General features: G+C 40.2%; 1 protein-coding gene across 2 annotated transcripts in view; it reads right to left on the bottom strand.

The window, feature by feature from the left end:
* LOC124718814 (peptidyl-prolyl cis-trans isomerase G) overlaps positions 1 to 19,411 on the bottom strand; it is a 51,499-nt gene extending 32,088 nt beyond the window's left edge. The window contains exons 1-6 of one of the 2 annotated variants that reach the window (XM_047244433.1): positions 19,264 to 19,411; positions 18,728 to 19,039; positions 18,542 to 18,629; positions 16,165 to 16,194; positions 11,566 to 11,711; positions 4,339 to 4,450 (exon numbers count right to left, since the gene is read on the bottom strand). In XM_047244433.1, the coding sequence (XP_047100389.1) occupies positions 4,339 to 4,450; positions 11,566 to 11,711; positions 16,165 to 16,194; positions 18,542 to 18,629; positions 18,728 to 19,019 (668 nt within the window). In that variant the 5' untranslated portion in view covers positions 19,020 to 19,039; positions 19,264 to 19,411. Of the gene's footprint in view, positions 1 to 4,338; positions 4,451 to 11,565; positions 11,712 to 16,164; positions 16,269 to 18,541; positions 18,630 to 18,727; positions 19,040 to 19,263 lie in introns of those variants that run through there. The other variant, XM_047244434.1, reaches the window with a different exon arrangement.
* Between the last annotated feature and the right edge of the window lie 3,718 nt (positions 19,412 to 23,129).

Below are 23,129 nucleotides of genomic sequence, written 5' to 3'. Positions count from 1 at the left end.
TTGTATGAACCCCACTAATTTTGGAAATCCTCATTGTCATTTATAATGTTTTGAGACATTAATGTGAAGTGATTTAGGAGAAACTGCTGATGAACAAACTCGCCAAATCAGGAGCGTAACAACTACGCGACTTCATTTATATGAATGCGTGGTGTGTATTCTTTCGGACACATCCAAAAGAATAGACATCATGTGGAATCCGCAGCGGTCATAAGTAGACTGAAAGTGGAGAGGTAGAAAGGAAAGAAAAGGAGAGAAATTGGCAATATCAATTGAATCAGGATTTTTTGCAGAATTGGTGGCGACAAGTCAAAATGTGAGCCAGACTGGGACTCTAATCTGGGATCTTTTTCTTACTAGACAGCTGCATTAACCACTGCACCATCTGGACACCGTGCTCAGCACAAATGCATGGACTATCTCTGAACACTCCCCAGCTGACCCACATTCCCACCTAGTGCCACCTAACCATGTCCTCCACAGTCACTAATTTTAGATTCCCGGCAGATGTCTAATAATATTGTGCATTTGCACTGAATGTTGTCAATTCATTTCCCATCGAGGTAAATCAATTATACAAATGTGTGGTGTCTCTTCTTTCAGGCATGTCACCGCTCTCCGCAACCTCCCCTGCGCCACCCCACCCTCCCCCACCGCCCGTATCTTCAATGTACATAATATGTATCACAGCTGCAGTTTCGGACATGCCTTGATGGGCAATGAATTGACAACCTTCAGTGCAGATGCACAATACTGTTAGACTTCCGCCGGGAATCTAAATTAGTGAGCACAGAGGGCGTGGACGGGGACTGTGGATAGGTGGCAATACGTGGGAATGTGGGTTGACCGGGGAGAATGTATTTGCACTACACACACTGTCCGAATGGCGCAGTGCTTAACACAACTGCCCAGTAAGCAGGAGAACCCGAGCTAGAGTCCCTGTCTGGCACACATTCTCACTCGCTGCCGATTCTGCTTGAAGTCCCGATGCAGCTGATAGTTCCCTCCCTTTCTCCCTCCACCTTCAATCATACAATATGTGACTTCACTTGGCTGTATCTTTGAGAGGGAAACCAGAAGACCGTGGTTTTCAGTTAAGCCCTGTGACAATTACTTAAACCTCGTCTGCTGTTTTATGATGGGAACATACCTAGTCTCCCACAGACTATGTAAGTAATAAAGTTACAACACCATTCAACAGTTTCTCAGGACTCAAATTGTACTAGCTACTCTGTCAAAACCTCAGATAATCTATTTTGTTGAAAACTGACATTTTGAAACTGTGAGTGCATAAAAAACACAAGCCGATTGTTGCAAAGAAGAACCAGCAAGCAGCCAATGTTAACGATACTACTCATTTACACGAACAGCGCCACAGCTAGTTCGATTATTGATGGCCCAGATATCTCGGTCTCAGAATCCTTCTCATCCACTGCAATGCCTGCATCAGCCAGAAAAGTTTGGCTATTCTTCCTTTAAATACACTCCTGGAAATGGAAAAAAGAACACATTGACACCGGTGTGTCAGACCCACCATACTTGCTCCGGACACTGCGAGAGGGCTGTACAAGCAATGATCACACGCACGGCACAGCGGACACACCAGGAACTGCGAAGTTGGCCGTTGAATGGCGCTAGCTGCGCAGCATTTGTGCACCGCCGCCGTCAGTGTCAGCCAGTTTGCCGCGGCATACGGAGCTCCATCGCAGTCTTTAACACTGGTAGCATGCCGCGACAGCGTGGACGTGAACCGTATGTGCAGTTGACGGACTTTGAGCGAGGGCGTATAGTGGGCATGCGGGAGGCCGGGTGGACGTACCGCTGAATTGCTCAACACGTGGGGCGTGAGGTCTCCACAGTACATCGATGTTGTCGCCAGTGGTCGGCGGAAGGTGCACGTGCCCGTCGACCTGGGACCGGACCGCAGCGACGCACGGATGCACGCCAAGACCGTAGGATCCTACGCAGTGCCGTAGGGGACCGCACCGCCACTTCCCAGCAAATTAGGGACACTGTTGCTCCTGGGGTATCGGCGAGGACCATTCGCAACCGTCTCCATGAAGCTGGGCTACGGTCCCGCACACCGTTAGGCCGTCTTCCGCTCACGCCCCAACATCGTGCAGCCCGCCTCCAGTGGTGTCGCGACAGGCGTGAATGGAGGGACGAATGGAGACGTGTCGTCTTCAGCGATGAGAGTCGCTTCTGCCTTGGTGCCAATGATGGTCGTATGCGTGTTTGGCGCCGTGCGGGTGAGCGCCACAATCAGGACTGCATACGACCGAGGCACACAGGGCCAACACCCGGCATCATGGTGTGGGGAGCGATCTCCTACACTGGCCGTACACCACTGGTGATCGTCGAGGGGACACTGAATAGTGCACGGTACATCCAAACCATCATCGAACCCATCGTTCTACCATGCACGTCCGCATGTATCCCGTGCCACCCAACGTGCTCTAGAAGGTGTAAGTCAACTACCCTGGCCAGCAAGATCTCCGGATCTGTCCCCCATTGAGCATGTTTGGGACTGGATGAAGCGTCGTCTCACGCGGTCTGCACGTCCAGCACGAACGCTGGTCCAACTGAGGCGCCAGGTGGAAATGGCATGGCAAGCAGTTCCACAGGACTACATCCAGCATCTCTACGATCGTCTCCATGGGAGAATAGCAGCCTGCATTGCTGCGAAAGGTGGATATACACTGTACTAGTGCCGACATTGTGCATGCTCTGTTGCCTGTGTCTATGTGCCTGTGGTTCTGTCAGTGTGATCATGTGATGTATCTGACCCCCAGGAATGTGTCAATAAAGTTTCCCCTTCCTGGGACAATGAATTCACGGTGTTCTTATTTCAATTTCCAGGAGTGTAGATGTATTTAAATCCCATTACAATGTGCACATTGCATTTTTAACAACTGCTTACAATCCCAAGTCATACAACATCAGCCTCTTACAATGTCTCTCGTGCATCAGGACTCTCGACAGGTGGCTAACTTTGTTCATAAAGACAACAGAAATGTCTCCAACTCCTGAGGGCTGTGTAGACCACAGCATATCTCCTAGGCGGAACATAAGTGGCACAGTAATTGCACGCAGCAACAAGTGCTGCAAACACAACGTAATATTACCGTCCCCTTACCCATTTCAGAAATACACTGCGTTCACCTCAGCTCAGGGGGCACGTACAGAGAAGAAAAAAAAACTGCACACACGGAAGGTAAATGTCTACTAAACTACAACGAAAATTCTTTTAAAAATCACAGACAATGTTCATTGGTTTGAAAGAGCAAAGTGACGTGTTACACCTCAGTTTTTGGGCGTTTTTCTCTCCCTTGTTGCACAAGGTAGTTTGGGTGATGGTGCCCTATAGTAAAACACTATATGTGAAATTTCCTATTTAACTGAAACGGTAAGTAATAAATAAAACAGCTTCAACAAATTTCTAAGATAGAACTGATGTCGGTTTAGGTTACTTATGTTGAAATTCCCCATTTCTTCATGTTGCACTGCTATATAAATATATAAAAAAATTGCTTTATATATTTTTTACTATTTCGTGAACACAAGCAATCAACAGTGTGCAACATAATGAAGTGGGAATTTTAACGAAAGCAACCTAAACTGCAAACAACATTGGCTTGGAGATTTTTTTTACATTGTTTTCACCCGTTATTAAGTACCATTACAGTTAAGTAGGATACTTCTCCTATACTTTTTGATGTAGGGCTCCATCACTGAATGAAAATTTGCCAAAAGGGCTAAAAATAGCCAACAACTAATGCAAAAGCTGATAAATGGAATATAAAAGTGAGCAACTGTACAAAAATTATCCAGTAACAGCACTATTTGAGTAAACAAATAACGCTATTAAAATAGCTGATTGCTGTTTTTTTCTTTGCTAGAATTAACTTTTACTTCAGATGTTCTCCCTATGGGTGTGTGTAATGAGATAGGTTTGTGTTTAATATTCTACATGATCAGCTGCTATCTATGATAGAAGCACTACTGCAACAATAATGTCCTTTCATTTGAGTCTTCTCTGATACCAAACATTACCACACTGCATATTTTTCACTAAATTATACCTGTCAGCACTGATGACAAATGGTACCTTGAAAAAGTAACCTAGCCGTACCTAATAAAGACACATCAAAGCCACTAACGTGTTTCAAAATATTCTTCAAACTGTATTTATTCTGGTTTAACATTAAGACAATATTCATAAAGGTTATGAAAGATCGTCACCTTTCAATTTGCCAATGGCACTGAAGTTAAAGTGACTTCGTACAATGACAAAAAAAGACTATCAGACATTCGCAACTAAGTATTTGAAAGCTCTACCTTTTCTCTTTCTTTTGCTTCTTTCTTTTCTTCTTCTTTTTCTTCTTATCTGCATCAGAATCACTACCTGTTTCAGCAGAACTACTTGACACCTTTTTCCTTTTCTTCTTCTCTGCAGCAGAGAAACAAGTACAATTAATTTCTCAAGAATTGGGAAATAAGTCCTACAATAGTTACAAGTTACAAATAGCATATTCTACATGGCAGAAATATTAAAGTGGTTATATACTCCCATACCTTGATAACATTAACTCATGCAACTTAAAATTGAAAAGTATATTAGGTTATGAGCACCAACGACTTCATTTTTACGTCAGCATAAACTGTATCTTAATTAAGGAATAATTTGTAACTTTTTATTTCTGTAAATTTTGCACAAAACATTTACCAAAAATAAAACACTAGTTTCCGTACCTCAGGTGCCTGGGCGAGGGGATAACCGATATGACAAAGGCCAGAAAATGTACAGCAACAACGGAATTGAAGCACGTTGCTACCACAGCAGAGTTGCAGGCATCTGGCAATCCACGTGAATCAGTTGTACACAGCAGACAGGTGCACACAAGTGGGCAGTGCTGTGAGAGCACGGGAAGGTGACAGGTTGGGTAGACGTCCCTCCTCCTGTCACTCAGATTGTAGCAATACTTCGACAGAGGACAGGGCGACGAGAGCCGAGCTTACGATACTCCAAACATTAATACTTGCTATTAATACTGCACTCAAAAGTCTGGGTTCGAATAATGAAACTGAACAGAAACACACAGACACACAAAATAATGTAGTTCTGTGCGAGTGTGTACATATGCAAGGTTTTCGATCTCATGTCCGAGTACATCGACTGTTAGACAACTTAACTGTATGGTGCAAAAAACTCGCATCCAGCTTCACTGCACAGACAGATGTATCAATTCGGTATCAGTTAGAAAAAAGGGAACACAATATCTGTGTTCGATAGTAACAAACAAACCCGGAACACGATCGCAAACTCACTAACTTCCGCAACCCACTGGTACTCTCCTCGTGACTGAAAATGCGGGGTAACTCTCTGTTCTAAAAGTTTCCGGTAAAGTCGTACATTCTGTTTGCAACGCTTTTCTCGCGTTACCAGCCACTGTCAAAAAGTTTTAAAAAGGCGAACACAGAAAACAGTTCTGTGTACCTGAACATTAGCTGCCTGATAGCAAAGTAATATTTGCAAATCTCCTACAAAATACATTCTCTCAAATAAGTACTTTGAAGATTAGTTGGTACCATTACAAAGAATTAGTACATTTGGCGATCAATGAACAGCTTTCATTGGCTTTTAGTTGCATTTTGTAAGAAACTGGACTTCATTTCCTCCACCCATCCCCTCCCACAAAACTCTGTCAGGTACCTTCCCCCTGCCCTTTAAGTGCAAATTTTGGATTCGCACTCACACGAGCCAATCACAATTATACTACGGGGAAACGAATGGGAAATGGACTCTGAGGCAATATTATAGAAAGGGAAGATGAAGTATGTGAAAACGAGTCTCGAGATACAGTCAGTTGAAACGAAGCTGGTGAAGCTGACAGCAATCCCATAGAATCTTCTAGGTACTCAGGAGAGCCAGCCGTGACTAAACTATTCCACCTGATAGGAAACACACATAAGACAGGTGAATACCACCAGACTTCAAGAACACAATTCCACCTGCAAAGAAGGCAGCTGATGAGAGATGTGTAAATTAGTGAACCGTCGGTTTTGTAAGCCACAGCTGCAGCATACTACCAAATTATTACAGAAGAATGGGAAAACTGATAAATCAGATTGGGCTCCAGAGAAACGTTGGTACATACAAGGCAATACTGACCCTACAACTTATCTTAAAATATAGGTTGAAGAAAGGCAAACCTATGTTTAAGGCAGGGAAAGCCTTTAACAATATTGACTTCACCACACTCTTTGAAATTTTAAAGACAGCAGGTTAGGTTAGGTTAGTGGTGTTTAACGTCCCGTCGACAACGAGGTCATTAGAGACGGAGCGCAAGCTCGGGTTAGGGAAGGATGGGGAAGGAAATCGGCCGTGCCCTTTCAAAGGAAACATCCTGGCATTTGCTTGAAACGATTTAGGGAAATCACGGAAAACCTAAATCAGGATGGCCGGAGACGGGATTGAACCGTCGTCCTCCCGAATGCGAGTCCAGTGTGCTAACCACTGCGCCACCTCGCTCGGTACAAAAGACAGCAGGGATAAAACACAGTGAGTGAAGGTTATTTACAACCTGAACAGGAACCAGACTGTACTTATAAGAGTCAAGGACATGAAAGGGAAGCAGTGTCTGAGAAGGGGGGTGAGAGTGTCATAGCCTATTCCCAACGTTCATATGCACACTGAGAAAAAAAAGGAAAAAACAACTGAGGTCTAATTTGAAGGAATTTAAGTTCAGGGAGAGGAAATAAAAACAAATGAGGTTAGGTATTGTAAATCTGTGAGTGATAGCAAAGTACTTGGAAGAGCAGTTGAAGGAAAGAGGTCTGGAGGTGAACACAGACAAAAACAAAATGAGGCTAATGGAATGTAGGCAAACTAAATAAGGCGATTTTGAAAGAATTACATAAGAAAATAAAATGCTAAAATTAGAAGATAAGTTTCGCTATTTGGGCAGCCAAATAACTGACGACAGCCGAAGTAGACAACACAATATAAAATGCAGACTAGCTATAGCGCAAAAGTGGTTTTGAAAATGAGGAATTTGTTAAACTCTAATATAAATTTAAGAGTTAGCAAGTCTTTTCTGAATATATTTGTCCAGAATGTAGTCTGATACAGAAGTGGAATGTAGAGCCACAGGAAATTGCAGACAATTAGATGGGCAGGTCGAATAACCAATGAGATGGTACTGAATCGATCGAAGAAAATAATGACAAGTTGATTTACGGAAGGGATCCGTTGACAGAACACATTCTGAGACCGAGTCACAAATAGAATAAGACTGTATTGTTGTTTATTTAATTACAACCCAGGTTTCGGCCTTTTATGCCATTTTCAAGTGACAGAGTTTATGTCATTTACATTTATTGCAGAACATCAAGCTTAAAATTGGCCATGAATTAAGAAAAATATTCACTCCTCATGAAATGCCAGGTGTAAAATCATCATCTCTTTTTTTATTTACTGACTTTTTCACAAGATGATTTTACATCTGGTATTTGGTGGGGAGCCAATTTTAAGATTTATGTCCTGTAACATACATTAATGACATAAACTCAATCTCTTGAAAATGGCATAAAAGGCTAAAACCTGGGCCATAATTAAATGAACAACAATACAGTCAAATGGTAGTCTTTTCATTTAAAAATTACTGTATGACTGTTGCTCAGCAACATCAAAAACTGTTTAATGCAATAACAGGGTGTATATGCGGACAAGAAAAAATAATTCCTGTCTTTTTCCCAGATTTTCCGGTTAAAAATACACTTTCTCCCGGGTGAAAAAACACTTTTTCCATGTCAAGTGACAGTATACCTTTCCTTGAAACTGTAAAACATATCAATGCTTTGATTATGGTTTTATACACTGGTGTAGAATTTCCCAGCACTTTAGAAAACAAAACTCAGGGAAAAAAACACGTTTTGGAAAGATCTTTGATGTGCAGCAACACATCCAGTACATACTTTTGTATTACAAAAGTGTAAATTCAAATTCCTCCAAACACCACATGTTACTTTCCGAAGCATTGAAATCGAGATTGCAATGCTCTTTTGTAACCCTGTCATAGTTCACGTCACATGATATAACCAGCCAATGACAGTGGATACTCAGAGAATATGGACATGTGATGATGTCAGCCAAAAGCATCATCACTGTGAAGTAGCGCTAACACACAAACAGAGAAAGTTAATGGTTTAAATTAGTATATATACTGTTGCTACAAGAAAAGAAAAGCTTTCACATATAATATTGGTCTGCAAGATTAATAAGCTGCAACAGAAGCTAAGCTTTCACATATAATGTTGATTACATATAATGTTGATCTTTTTTGCGCATGTTACATTTTAAGATACATCACACAAATGTGCCAGTAAAATTTTTAACGACATGAATGTCTGATCTTCTAGATTCGAAATTCTTCTAACGGTTGTCGTCAAAGTTGCTTTTTAAATGAGAGTCAAAGGCTCTGTGATTTTAGAAGTTCATTGTACATTCTCACACACCGTTCATCTTGCGTAAAAGGAAATTTACTTTGAAAGTAATGATTTTCAAACAACCATTCGCAATATTTTCTCACAACCTGTTAGAAATACATTTGTTTCAGCAGTTGCCAGAGAGCACCAGATAAGGGGCGTCACCGCACTTGCGCAGATATGACGACGCAGGAAGCCCGTATGTTCCTATGTGTAAAACATTAAAAATCTTACATTATGTAATAAAAGAAACAAGACATTAGAGTATACTCCAAGAGCATCAGCATTTTGCGAACCATGCTAAAAATGCATAATTCGGTTTAAAGTGCAGATCCGTAATGTCCAGATTCGGAAGTAAATTTTCGTGGAGTACCAGTACTGTCTTCTCTCATGTTTGGTTCTTTATTATGGCATAATGCCGTACATGCCAAAAGATGAAAACGTGCACTTGAAATGCATTTATTGCGACCGTGAATTTGTCAAATCTCTAAATACAACCAACCTGAGTAGCAGTCTCGCTTTTAGGAAATCTTCTGAAAGAATACACTGATGTATTAGTAAACGTTAGCAGCTTTGAGTCTTGATAAGTCAAGCACAGAAAATTTGAGTCGTAAGTGCTAACACTGATTGCGATGAAAAGTCAAAAGAAGAAATTTCAAAGATCCGACAATCTGGACTTGGAGGTCTGCACACGGAACGTGTTGTCTGCAGTGAAAGTGCCTGGTGAGCATTAAAATTTGGTTATTCCAGGCTTTCGTACGTGGATGCAGTGGGGCTGTTCTTGCTGAAAAATGTACCTCTATTCCTCTCCCACCAACACTTACCAGTTGTGGTATAGTCAATGTCCCAACATATCGTATAATACAACCTCTGACAAAGTTCGGTGAATAGTCCTGTAACATTAACATAGATGAACTACGAACTACAGTTACCTTACTGTCCTTCAAACTAGTCACCTCCCATAACCATGCACTGCTGAGCTCTGTGATGCATATCCTGGAAACTTTGCACAAAGTCTTCTTTTGGGATGGTGTTCAGAAGTCGCATCACATTTTGTCAGATGTCAGCAATATCATAAAATCTCTCCCCTTTCAAAGCAAGTGAGTCGAGGGAATAAGTAGTAGTCTGGAGGATTGAGATCTGGCAAGTATGGTGGATATTCAAATTGCATCATCCCCTTTTCTGCCAGGAACTGTTTGACGATATTGCTGTGTGGGCAAGTGGTGTTGTAAACAAAAAACCAGGAACCTTGTTGTGAATACTGGGGCCATACCCTGTGTAGACATTGCATGAAACAGGTCAAAATTTCAACTTACTGCGCAGCATTCAACGTCGTTCCTTCAGGCAGAAATTGAGGATAATACCTTACTATCAGAAAAAGTGATGAGCATTGTTTTGATCCACGATTTTTCGGCTATGACCTTTTTCCGACGAGGTGATGAAGAACGCCATTCCATGTTTTGCCGTTTCATTTCACGGTCATACCGGAGACACCAGGTTTCATCCTCAGTGATAACATGGTTCAAGAAGTAGGGTGTTGCACCCACCGTTTTGACAAAATTCTGTGAAGCCTCTAAATGTGCCTACTTCTGATTGTCAATTGAGTGATACGGCACAAGACAACACGTCTTCCTCTCCCCGAACTCCTGCGTAAGGATTTTTCGCACAGATTCGCAGTTCATTGGCTATCTTGCACACAGTTAATCGACAGTCATTCACGACTGATGTCCTCACTTTCTCAACGTTTTTGTCACTGACAGCAGTCGCCAGTTGTCCAAAACGGGGATTGTCAAACACACTTTCCCGGCCTCATCGAAAATGGGAGAACCCCTCGTACACACACTTCATGGACAGTGCTCGATTCCCATAAACATGCAGCAACATAGCATGTGTTTCTTTCAGTGTCTTGCCAAACTTAAAACAAAACTTTAAATTGATCCTTTGCTCATTCATTGTCCTGTTGTCAGTTCAGAACCAATGCACCCAATGCACTAATCATGGCACTTTGTCCAACAGGTCTAGCACAGAATACACACGATGCTCAGCTGAACTACAGCGGGGACAGGTCGTCAACTCCGGCTGCTACACAGATGCAGCGTTGTGAGTCACCAGTATTGCCCAATCGACTGTTCTGACTTCATTCACCCAACTTTAGTGTCAGAGGTTGTAGTTCTCTTCGTGGAGATAAAATGGGCATACTAAACATTCCTTTTAGCCTTCACTTTTGGGCTGCCACATCTGAATCAATGACAACACTGTTGCTCTGATGCTCTGGACACTGTGCTTACAAATAATTCCAGATAAACGAAATGCAGTACCATTACTCATAATGATGCTCTAAATCAAATACACACACTGTTCAGTAATGGTCATAATTCTCACAAAGCACATGCCTCTTCACGAGATATTTACGGTGAAGTCCGAGTATCTCGCTGCTTATGACAGTAACTGGTCAATTCTCTGCAGTGACTTCTGTGCAGTACATAGGAGGCTGTCACAAACTCTGTCAACTTGATCTTAACTTGCAGCTGTCTACGCATCCTTCAAATGCCCAAAACACTGTAAGTTTATGCACACACCAGTAACGGTCAATTCACAAGGATGAGATCAGATTAATTACACTATGTACAGAGATATTTACACAGTCATGCTGCCTCTGCTCCGTATGTGAATGGAAAGGGAAGAAACCCTAATAACAGGTGCAGTGTGAAGTACCCTCTGCCGAGCACTTCACTGGGGTTTAGATGTAGGTAATAGCATTTCCTCTCGAGATGACAAACGCAGTAAATTGCTGACATTGGAAATCAAACTCTCATTCTTTCGAGTACTTATGATGGCTCTGAGCACTATGGGACTTAACATCTGTGGTCATCAGTCCCCTAGAACTTAGAACTACTTAAACCTAACTAACCTAAGGACATCACACACATCCATGCCCGAGGCAGGATTCGAACCTGCGACCGTAGCAGTCGCGCGGTTCCGGACTGAGCGCCTAGAACCGCGAGACCACTGCGGCCGGCGAGTACTTATGAGCTGGAAACTAACCTGAAATGAAAATATTCCCTCTGTGAGCCTCACCTTTGCCTCTGATCTTCAAAACGAGCTCTCCACAGTTTGTGACGCGTGCGTCCTGCAGGGGGCGGCACATGCGGTCGACCGGCAGGCCCTCGATGTGAGAGACGACGTGCTGGCCAGATAGCACGTGGCCAAAGACCACGTGTACTCTGCAACACAACATAACACAATAATCTGACAGCGGAAAACAAATCAACTGCAACAGTGAAAACTACACAAGCTCCTTTGCTGGAGACAGCTTTACAACTGAGAGCAGTGTGGCATTTAACGTTAATCTACATAAATGTCAACTTTTGCAGCATCCCAGGACTGGAATTCAAGAGGGAACCAACCCACACAGACGAGGAACAGATATTTTGAGTTTTATTGCAATTCAGAACTATTCTAAAATGGAAGAGTAAATGTGGCTAATAATTATTCATTTCTTATGAGAAAATAAATACACAGGGTGTCCACAATGAGACTCCAACATTTTAATGTCCTATATCTTTCTCATTTCAGACGGTGGACCTGTGAATCCTGAAGGGGCAGACAGAGCAACTCAACAAGTTTGTGGCGCGCAAATTTGATACGGCAAGTGGCCGTAGTGGAGCTGCAATCAACTGTTTTAGCAAAATGGAGGATATGAAGGAACGTGCACAAGTGATCTGGTGGTACGGAGAGACAAAATCGGCGACCCAAGTGCAAAGAAACTTTCGTCGGGTTTATAACAAAGACTAGAAAGAAATGGTGTGATCAGTTTTTGGCTACTGGGAGTGTTGCGAAAGGGCACGGTGGTGGTAAGCCTAGGATCAGCGAACATCATGTGGAACAAGTGCGGCGGTCATTCGAACAAAGTCCACAGAAGTCAGTGCGACAGGCAGCACGAGAACTTCGTATGAAACGTTCAACAGTGCACAAAGTGCTTCATCAGCAATTACATTTGTATGCTTATAAAGTGTAGGTTGTGCAAGAAATCAAGCCTGATGATCGAACAAAGCGAGAAGAATTTGCACATGTCATGTTATATCGCATTGCCGCGGACGAGACACTTTATCACGCGTGATGTTTACTGACAAGGCAATCTTTCACGTATCAGGGGCTGTCAATCGTCACAATGTGCGCATCTGGGGGTCCGAAAATCCACATGCACCTAGGGAACACATGCGCGACAGTCCGAAAGTTAATGTGTGGTGTAGTTTGATGATAAATCGCATTGTTGGGCCGTTTTTCTTTCAGGAGCCGACTGTGGATGGAGCCATCTACCTGGACATGTTGGAACAATTTGCCGTACCACAGATGAAAGACCTGCAGCCAAATGTGATGTTTCAACAGGATGGTACACCAGCCCATTGGAGCCTTGATGCCCGAAAAATTTTAAATGACACGTTCCCGCAACGATGGATTCGCCATGGAGGTCCAATTCCTTGGCCGCCACGTTCGCCTGACATACCCCCCCCCCCCTCGATTTTTTCTTGTGGGGTTATGTGAAAGACCGGGTATACGCTACACCAGTAAATGACCTGCAAGACTTCAAACACTGCATAAGAATTGTCATCAACTGTGTCAAAGAACAGTTGTTCCGCAACACATGGCACGGAATCGATTATAGACTTGATATTCTTCGCGCTACCTGTGGCGCCCATGTTCAAGTGTACTGAACCGTCCACCTGTGTATGAAAACTTGATGAGCTGCTGTATGATTTGCCTGTATTTGTTCGACAGTAAATTGTGTTTTCTCTCAGATTTTATGAGTTCAAATGTTGGAGTCTCATTGTGGACACCCTGTATAATAGTACTATCTAAATATACCAGTAACTTATTTTCAACAATTTGCGAATTAGCTACCTCTCGCATTCTAGTGCACAATTTTACACAGTATTTTTAACAATTGTTGATCAGCCTCAAGACGTTAAATTTTGAGGAAAAATCATATAACTTACAAGGACAATACAGTCTGTTTCGAACAATTAAGCTATCAACAAGACAACTACCTGTTAGCACTACATAACCGAAACTGCTACTGAGACAGTACTTATTTTTTTCGTACCTATGTTAAGTATCGAAGTACTCTAACACCTGCGAGAATATGGAGGTTCTGAATGGGGACACTTATTAATGCCTTTGACTTTCTTACAAACTTGATTATATGAGACCACAGTGAGAAAAACGGGGTTTTCAATGGGGATGTAAAGACAGCTTCAAAATGTAATACTTAAAAAATAGATTGCTATTACGCCACCTCTTAACCGAACTCTGACCTTCCCAACTAACTGATACCTTGGGCTATACTACTGATCAGTATCACCACAGCCTTTACTTCACAGAAAGCACCGACAGTTACATAACTGCTAAAAACAGAACAGCAGTACTGCGAACTTCACTCAACCCACTTAAAACTTTTTTTTCACGAACTTTCATTGTGTGACACTACAAATATTCTCTTTCGGAGTTAATTTCACTAATGCACAGGTGCAAAATGAAAGGTGAATACCAAATATACAAAAACAACGTTCTACATCACACACAATGAATACAACCACAATCACAGGCTATCAACTTCAGACACAAACATGTATACAGCCTGCTGTAGAGCCCTCTAGTCTTGGAAAACAGTGTTCATTCATCACAAAAGATGTTGCCAGTACTGTAGACCAAGCCAGAAGTTGTTCTCCCCCACAAAAGCTAGGCTCCTTGTGTCACATTGGTCACAAGAACAAGGCAGTTGTCAACCATTCCAAGAGCACACAGAGTATTGTGTGAAGCATAGTGCCGGAAGAGCACAGTGCCTCACCTGACAGCACAAGAAGTCTCAGTGATCTGGATATGGCCTCCATTGTTCAGTCTCCTTTCACAAACACCAAAGTGAACTATGAACTTTGCTACAGAGCATCGAGTGATATTATACCGAGTGCACTATCCGAAAATTACCTCAAGCAATTTAACAGAGAACCGACTCATGGATATAACATCTTGGACCTACTGATAACAAACAGACCCAAACTTTTCGACTGTAAGTGCAGAAAAGGGAATCAGTGATCATAAAGCCGTTGCAGCATCCCTGAATATGGAAGTAAATAGGAATATAAAAAAAGGGAGGAAGGTTTATCTGTTTAGCAAGAGTAATAGGAGCCAGATTTCTGACTACCTAACAGATCAAAATAAAAATTTCTGTTTTGACACTGACAATATTGAGTGTTTATGGAAAAAGTTCAAGGCAATCGTAAAATGCGTTTTAGACAGGTACTTGCCAACTGTGAGGGACGGGAAAAACCCACCGTGGTTCAACAACAAAGTTAGGAAACTACTGCGAAAGCAAAGAGAGCTTCACTGCAAGTTTAAATGCAGCCAAAACCTCTCAGACAAACAGAAGCTAAACAATGTACCGAGTTGACAGAAAATCTTAGGAAGTTCTGGTCTTACGTTAAATCAGTAAGTGGATCAAAACAGCATATCCAGACACTCTGGGATGATGATGATGATGATGATGATGATGGCATTGAAGCAGAGGATGACACACGTAAAGCTGAAATACTAAACACCTTTTTCCAAAGCTGTTTCACAGAGGAAGACCACACTGCAGTTCCTTCTCTAAATCCTCGCACGAACGAAAAAATTGCTGACATCAAAATAACTGTCCAAGAAATAGAAAAGCAACTGAAATCACTCAACAGAGGAAAGTCCACTAGACCTGACGGGATACCAATTCGATTCTACACAGAGTACACGAAAGACCTTGCCCTCCTTTTAACAGCCGTGTACCACAAGTCTCTAGAGCAACGGAAGGTTCCAAATGATTGGAAAAGAGCACAGGTAGTCCCAGTTTTCAAGAAGGGTCGCCGAGCAGATGTGCAACACTATAGGCCTATATATCTGACATCAATCTGTTGTAGAATTTTAGAACATGTTTTTTGCTCGTGTATCATTTCTGGAAACCCAGAATCTACTCTGTAGGAATCAACATGGATCCCGGAAACAGCGATCGTGTGAAACTCAACTCGCTTCATTTGTTCATGAGACCCAGAAAATATTAGATAAAGACTCCCAGGTAGATACCATTTTCCTTGACTTCCGAAAGGCGTTCGATACAGTTCCGCAAATCTGTTCCTTGTGGCACAATCTTTTCTTTGTGGTATTTACGCACAATGTACAATGGAAGCAGTAGAACTGATCTGCCGTCAGCTTCAAATACAGGTTCTCTAAATTTTCTCAATAGTGTCCCTCAAAATGAATGGCCCTATTTTTGTGCCATTTTGTCTATTTTTGTTGTTGAACGTATATAATGAGGAAACATTGAATCTGTAGATACCACCCATTGACTTTGCCTCCTCACATCATAAAAATTTACAGATAATTATGTCACAACAACTAACACTATCTTCACATTTGTTTCAGAAAATAATAAAGAAGCAAAATAAATACTGCCGCTGTTCTGCTCTCTCTTTCTGCGTATGTATGAGAACATTCCACATCACCATCATGCTACAAGTCAAAGACAATGCCTGGTATCACTAAGTTCAAGCCACTCCAAATAGATAACACTAAAACATTACTGTAACTTTACAAAATACTTTTCATTCATTATGAGAAATTTGTATAATTACAGAACTACATTCAACTTACCCGTCGAGATGAGGCGCCGGTTGTGTCGTACTAGAACAAAACATGATTAAAGAGCAAGAAGTCGGCCACGGCTAACGGGTCCCGCAGTGGCGCCCACATCTCAACTACACAGAAACAAAACAGCAGTTCACATCTGGCACTGTAGCTACATATCTCTAATCAGAACCAACTCCAGCAGTAACTGGCAATGACAAAATTCGAGCGTCACTTACAAATGTTGAAAACCATTCAAGTTGTGAAACAGCGCAAGTGATGAGTTTAATCATTAAAAAAGGAGTCTCACAATATAACATGAAAATGGCCAGACTCAGTAATGTGTCCATCAATATTAACTGAAGAATTTTATATCACTGTATTGACACTTTTCTACAAGTCACAAGTAATCAACAGATAATTACAAACATATGTTTTCAGCAGTGCATATGTCTATGGACAAGATTCACAACACAATACTACATAAAAACAATGCAAACTTAAAATTTATACAATACATTTTTTAAAAAGTTGTTTCACTGGTTGTATAGTTTTCAAAAAAGTTAATTTGTAGTCTTTCAACTGAATAACTAGAGAGTGATAAGTATTTATCAAAAGCATGAGCTCTCATCTCAAAAAGAAAAAGTAACCATAAGTCTTGTATACATTAATTGCACAAACTTGCACTCTTAATTTAATAAATGTCAGAGAGGGAGAGCACTTAACATTCCCCACACCCACACTGCATAATTATGATACAGTATCATATTTCTGATATCAGTGGAGTCAAATTTCCTCATCAAATTAAAGACAGCTACATGGCAATGGCAAGATTGTGGAATTACGTAAATATTAACCTTTCTGTTGTAACATTATACTGGGACACTATGCAAATACAGTACTTTAAACCACATGACAAATGCTGTGCTGACACACACACGTACTGGAAACTCCCTCTCCTTGCGATTTTTAGTATGGCATTGACACAAACATTAAGCTGCACTATCAGTTAACCTGTCACTGCAACTTTTACTTAGCTATCAAATTTGTTTGTTTTGCCAAGTCACAACGAAATCATCACTTTGCAGACTAACTTATACCTCAGGTCGTCCTGCAGATCAGTCTGTAGCCACACCAAAAATTTCAGGTGAGGGCAAATGGTCCAATACCACACTTTAATCTAAAAATCTCTAGCTGAAAACTTCAAATTTCTATCCATTCACATGATAGTTTTACATTCAATACACTAGACACTCCCAAACCATTTCCCATTGAATATAAAGTACAGTACTGTCAACTGGGATGAGTCTGACCCCATTGGTGCAACATTGATCCAAGGGTCAATTTCATCCTTTTCTTTCCATTTGTGGGTCAATGTATATCTTCTTGAAAACAAAAATTGTCATACATTACAATGGAATTTGTTGACCTGAACTCACACACATTAAAATAATTTTTTTTTTTTTTAAATATTGTAGTTCAAAAAATCAAGCACATCATACATATCCGCTTATAAATTCAATTGGGAAACACTTTCTTGGCCCAGAAGAAATGGTTAATCCTATCATCAGATTCCCTTGTGTTCAAATTCATACATTTTAATGCGGTTGTGTTACTTTGTTGAATTACTGGAGACTGGAATACCACTCGTCTACTTTTACCAATGGCATTATCACCATGCTGAAAACCCCAATTTTGAGTGTATCCAACACTGTGACCAAAACATCGATCTTAACACCCGCAGGAACGCAAACATGCAAACCCATTCAGTGACTAAAACCAATTAAATTAGTGTAACAATTGCCATACTCATACTGCACATCAACGTTTATCCCAGGACCATTCTACACGTGTTTATAGTAAAAAAAATCTGAGGAATCACTGCAACCCAAAATCATGGGAAAGACTCTGACCCCCTTCAATTAATTTTATTCTACTACCCTATGCAAAAAGTAAAATACATAATGTGCTACGGATGTTTGTATAAAAATGTACAATAATACTAAATAATGATAAAAACCAGCATGAATAGAAACTGATTCTACAAGAACGTAAAAAAGAAGGGGCCCAATCTTACTCCAGATGATGGTACACATACTGCTCTTTAGTTATTTCCTGCCCATCAAATATCTGTAGTTCAGAAATGTAAAGCATAAAATAACACCCTCTTCAGACAACCCTCACTTTCTTTTTCTTTTTTAACAACAATCTCTCATTTTCTTACTTACACATCTTACAGTCTAGAGTAAATGCAAGTCATATTTCACATTATCAGCTCCAATTCCAATGTAAAACTATTTTCAATTTCTTATACAGTGAAGTATTATGAAGTAAATAATGCATTAACAAATGTCATCCACTGACAATTCCAGTAATTTCAATTTCTTTCATCAATTATACTCACATGAAAAACTGAGACCCATTTGTATCTTTACCCCTGTTTGCCATGGACAGCAAGAACGGCTTATCATGTTTCAGCTCGAAATTTTCATCTGAAAAACCATAACAATACTCATTGTGGGGCTTCAAATATCTAGATCATCAGGAAGTAACACTACATGTAGTGATTTTTCTAATAGTGACATGTTACCTGCAAATGTTCCTCCATAAATAGATTCGCCACCGGTACCATTTCCTACTGTAAAATCACCTCCCTGAATCATGAAATCTTTCACTACTCTGTGAAAGATAATTCCCTTGTAATGTAAAGGTTTGCCGGTAGTTTTTCCTTCACCTTTTTCTCCGGTGCAAAGGGCTCTGAAGTTCTCGCATGTTATTGGGCATGTATCAGAGAATAACTCGAAAACAATTCTGCCCATGGGCAACCCCCCAACTTCTATATCGAAGAAACAGCGGGGCCTGTATTGCTTCGTCACCGTCATTTTTACAGCTTGCACTTCGCCTGTAACATATTGAGAAAGAAATGTACCTGACGTTATGTTAATCAGTCGCTTACTATCAACATAAAGCCCATATCACTGAACATTTACGAACACGATGATAAGCAATGCAATGGACATAAAATCTTAAAAGCAAACAAAACACATTTTAGTAGGCAGCTATCCGTTGCTTTAATCACATGCTTCAGAAATATGCGTCAAATGAAGACACACTCCAATAACACACCTTAAATGCAATGTACTGCTACTTATTTTGAGCCGTATCTGAAGACGAAAAAAATTCTCCGACACGCTACGATATTTGTTCCCGAAAATAGAAAACAAACACTTTTCCTACCCCAACACTATTAACTTCACACCAAAGATAACCAGTAACTAGCATTGACCCCCATTTACAACAAATGGACGTCACGTACCGTCAAAGATTTTACGCTACATACAATTTTCTTAAATGTACCAACATCCTAAATGCAGACCAGCATGTCATTAGTACAAGTCAAGTAAATAATTCGACTGAAATAACCAAAAAGTTAGTTTAGAAAACCATACGCCAATTAGTTAGTCAGTTACATGTCCCATGTTCCTTGATCGAAATCATGTGGAACGGGTCAGGTTACGGAATACATGTAGACAGGTACATGATTAGCGTTAACATTTTTTTAGTCTTACCGAAGTCACTACACTGTAAACACTAGAATTACATAGTTTTTAGTTCTTTTTCCTGGCTACCAGTTTTAAACAGCATTTTCTCCCTGTAACAGAAGGAGTTGTTCGGGAGAAATGATTTTAGGTTAAATCTAAAATTTGATTTGCTGACTGTTAGACATTTTGGGTTATTGGGCAAATGATAAAAGATTTTCGCTACTGCATATAGAACTCGTTTCTGAGCCACCGACAGCTTTAATGAAAGCTAATGAAGATCATTTTTCCTATGAAATTGTAGGCGAGGATATCACTATTCACCGAAAATCGTAATGGATTATTTATGACGAATTTCATTAGCGAATATATGCATCGTGACGGCGCACTTTACAATGTCTAGCTCCGTGAAGAGCTGGCAACATGACGTCTGTGTTTATGAACACCACATATTATTCTTACTGCTCCCTCATGTGCAATCAGTACTTTCTATGTGGTGAGTTACCTCAGAAAATTATTACGTAAGACATTATTGAATGGAAATACGCAAAATACGTCAGGAGGTTAATGCTTCTGTTTCTAGAATTGGAAATTACGGTCAATTCACACTGGACGTCACATTACGTCACGTCAAAATATTGCACAATGCATTCTAAATGGTGGCATTCACATAGGCCGACAACGGACCATTACGTCACGTCACGTCAAAGTTTCTCGGGCAGTAAGTTTTGACGGTGCGGTCATCTGTTGACATCAAAAGTTACCCCATTTTCGCCTTCTCACGCATGTCGTATTTCGTGGTTCAGTGCTTTCTCAAGCTCTATTTATATTATTATACTTTACTTTCGGGGCTAATTGGGCTGTTTTTTCCATTGAGTGTTCTTCCACGAGAGAGACCAGATATATGAAAGCGGAAAAGTAATAAGGTTTTAAAATAACAGAACAGATCTAACGACCAGACTGTATATAAATAAGAACATGATTTGATAATGTAATTCTCACTAAATAACATTTCAAGTTAAAGAGCTCTAATGAGGGAGAAGAATGCAGCTGTCTATCATGTCATTAACTATGTAAAACAAAAAATTTAATAGGCCAGATTATTCCTTTATAGATATTGTTTGCTGTGTTTCTATGTATATATTATCTCTATCAAATGACTGCAATGCTTTGAAATGTTATGTCAATTCTGAGCTCTTTACCACAAAAAAAACGGATCAAGAACGTATGTCATAAAGTTTGCTTTGGCTGTTAATGAATTTTATCGTTGTTAGTTTCTCAATTCCGATCCTATACTCCAACTTTTTGTGTCACAGAAGGTGACTAGTAACCTCACTTCATTCATCCCATACAGGGCTAAGCAAATTGACGTCAAGTGACATGACAGACTGTGTAAATACATCCTGACACGACGTGACTGCCAGTGCGAATTGGCTTTTATACGAAGAGCAAAACCAGTTGATCTTAAATGTTTGAGACGCTAATCCACACTGTCTGTCACATCGTGTCACGTCCTGCCCCCTCAAAACATTCTGCGATGCATTTCAAATGATGGTATCCACAGTGGTCATTCGGTCACGTCACATAACGTCACAGCATCGTCAGTGTATCTCAGGAAGAAAGTTTTGATGCGACCCCCAAGTTCATTTCCTCCTGAGTCCCGGTGCACCGCCAGGTCTCTATATTCCATTTCATTGTTTTTGTTTTTTAGTTGTTATAAATTGTTTCATTCTGCCATTTCTTTTGTTAATGTTAGAGGACTGTAAATACTATTTACAAGTTCATATTTGTTTCTCTTATATGTGTGGAAGTATCTTTGATGCAAAGTTAATGTTTGATGTATTTGGTCTTTGTATTAGAGATCTGTAAAGTTTAAAAAAAAAAAACGTATAATTGTTCTGTTGTTGATCTTACGTTCAGTTGTGGCACTTTAATAAATCTTTGCGCAATCATTTAGACGTTGGATATGTAACATTTTATCCTAACAGTTAAAATTTATAATAAATGATGAAAGATTAATTGAAGTCGAGAGGCGCCGGTCTGAATTGTACTACATCAGCATACTAAATTGCTAGTTCTCTACCACATTTATAAAGTGGATTTTTATACATACCAGTACGATATTTAATATTTTACAGTAAAATGCGTTGCAGTGTGGCTGCAACTTAAAGTGGAAAAAGTAACAAGGGTATAATCAGAGTAAATAGTAGGTGGAATTTATTTTACTTTTGTTAGGCATTTGCAGCGTTCTGTAAAAAAATAGACTGAAACCTTCAGACACTGCAAGTTGTTTATTTAAATATGAGTTTGTAACAGGCTTATTTATTGTTCATTAGCTCTCTGGATTGTGTGAAAAACAATTTTGCAAGCAACAGTGGTCAATATTTATGTGCCTTCAGTAGTAACTCCAGTACAAATAAGGCTCTTACACTATTAAAACCCACATATAAGACATAAAGGAAACCTACAAATCTCTAATTAAAAGATACTGAGGGAGAAATGACTATTGCACTAAAATTTGCACTGGACTAGCAACTAAACTTAACTTTAAACAAACCAGTTTTAGTAATTCTGGGTGCAATTTGACATAAAAATTTAAAAAAGCTTATGCTTTGACTTTCTAAAATATAAAATGAAAATTCCTCTTCCTTGAGCTCTTTGTATAGTGTGTGAAATTCTCCTTCTGTACCTCGTAATGACATTTTTTGGACCCACACCCTTTTTTGTGTTGTTCTGCACTTCTGTCTTCCGCCTCTAATATAAAAGCTATCCCTGCAAGCTATGTGTACTTTGTGCATAAAAACAGTTGGAAATCATCTTTCCAACACCGAATTTCCTCAGAAAAACAGTTGAGGACACCCATACGCATTGAGATTGCATGACTTGATGTGCTGTGACGTGACGCACGGACAATATGAATATACCTGGATGTGACGTGACGGTGCTGTGATGACCAGTGTGAACAGGTCTGTAAGCCTCTTCCAGTTCAGTGATACGTCAATACATATATAATAGTATTTGCAGATTTCTACCCTATTAAATGACTACTGTTCATGGTAGCTCCATTTGTTGTACAGAACTCAATATAGTATGTTTTTATCAAAATTTAGGGAGAATCTATTATCTAAGAACAACTTAATAGTTTTTTGGAAACCATGATTTACGATCTCCTCTGTTGCTTTCTCTCTAATGGGATTTACTATAACACCAATATCATCTGCAAAAAATAACAATTCTGTTTATTGTATGTTAAGTGGGGGTTCAATCACATATATAAGAATGGGAAGTGGGCCCAAAATTGTATCCTCTAGAACGCCCTTTGTGATTTGTTCCCCACCACTAAAATTTTCTATCCTTCCAACATTGACGTGCCTTTATTTATATTCCACTCCTCTCAATGAAACACTTTGGCTTTCTTCAAGGTTTCATTAGATGTCTGTTGTTAAGGTAAAG

This window comes from Schistocerca piceifrons, chromosome 10 (genome assembly GCF_021461385.2).
Source record: "Schistocerca piceifrons isolate TAMUIC-IGC-003096 chromosome 10, iqSchPice1.1, whole genome shotgun sequence".
Lineage (NCBI taxonomy): Eukaryota > Metazoa > Arthropoda > Insecta > Orthoptera > Acrididae > Schistocerca > Schistocerca piceifrons.
This window is presented reverse-complemented; position numbering and strand designations above follow the sequence as displayed.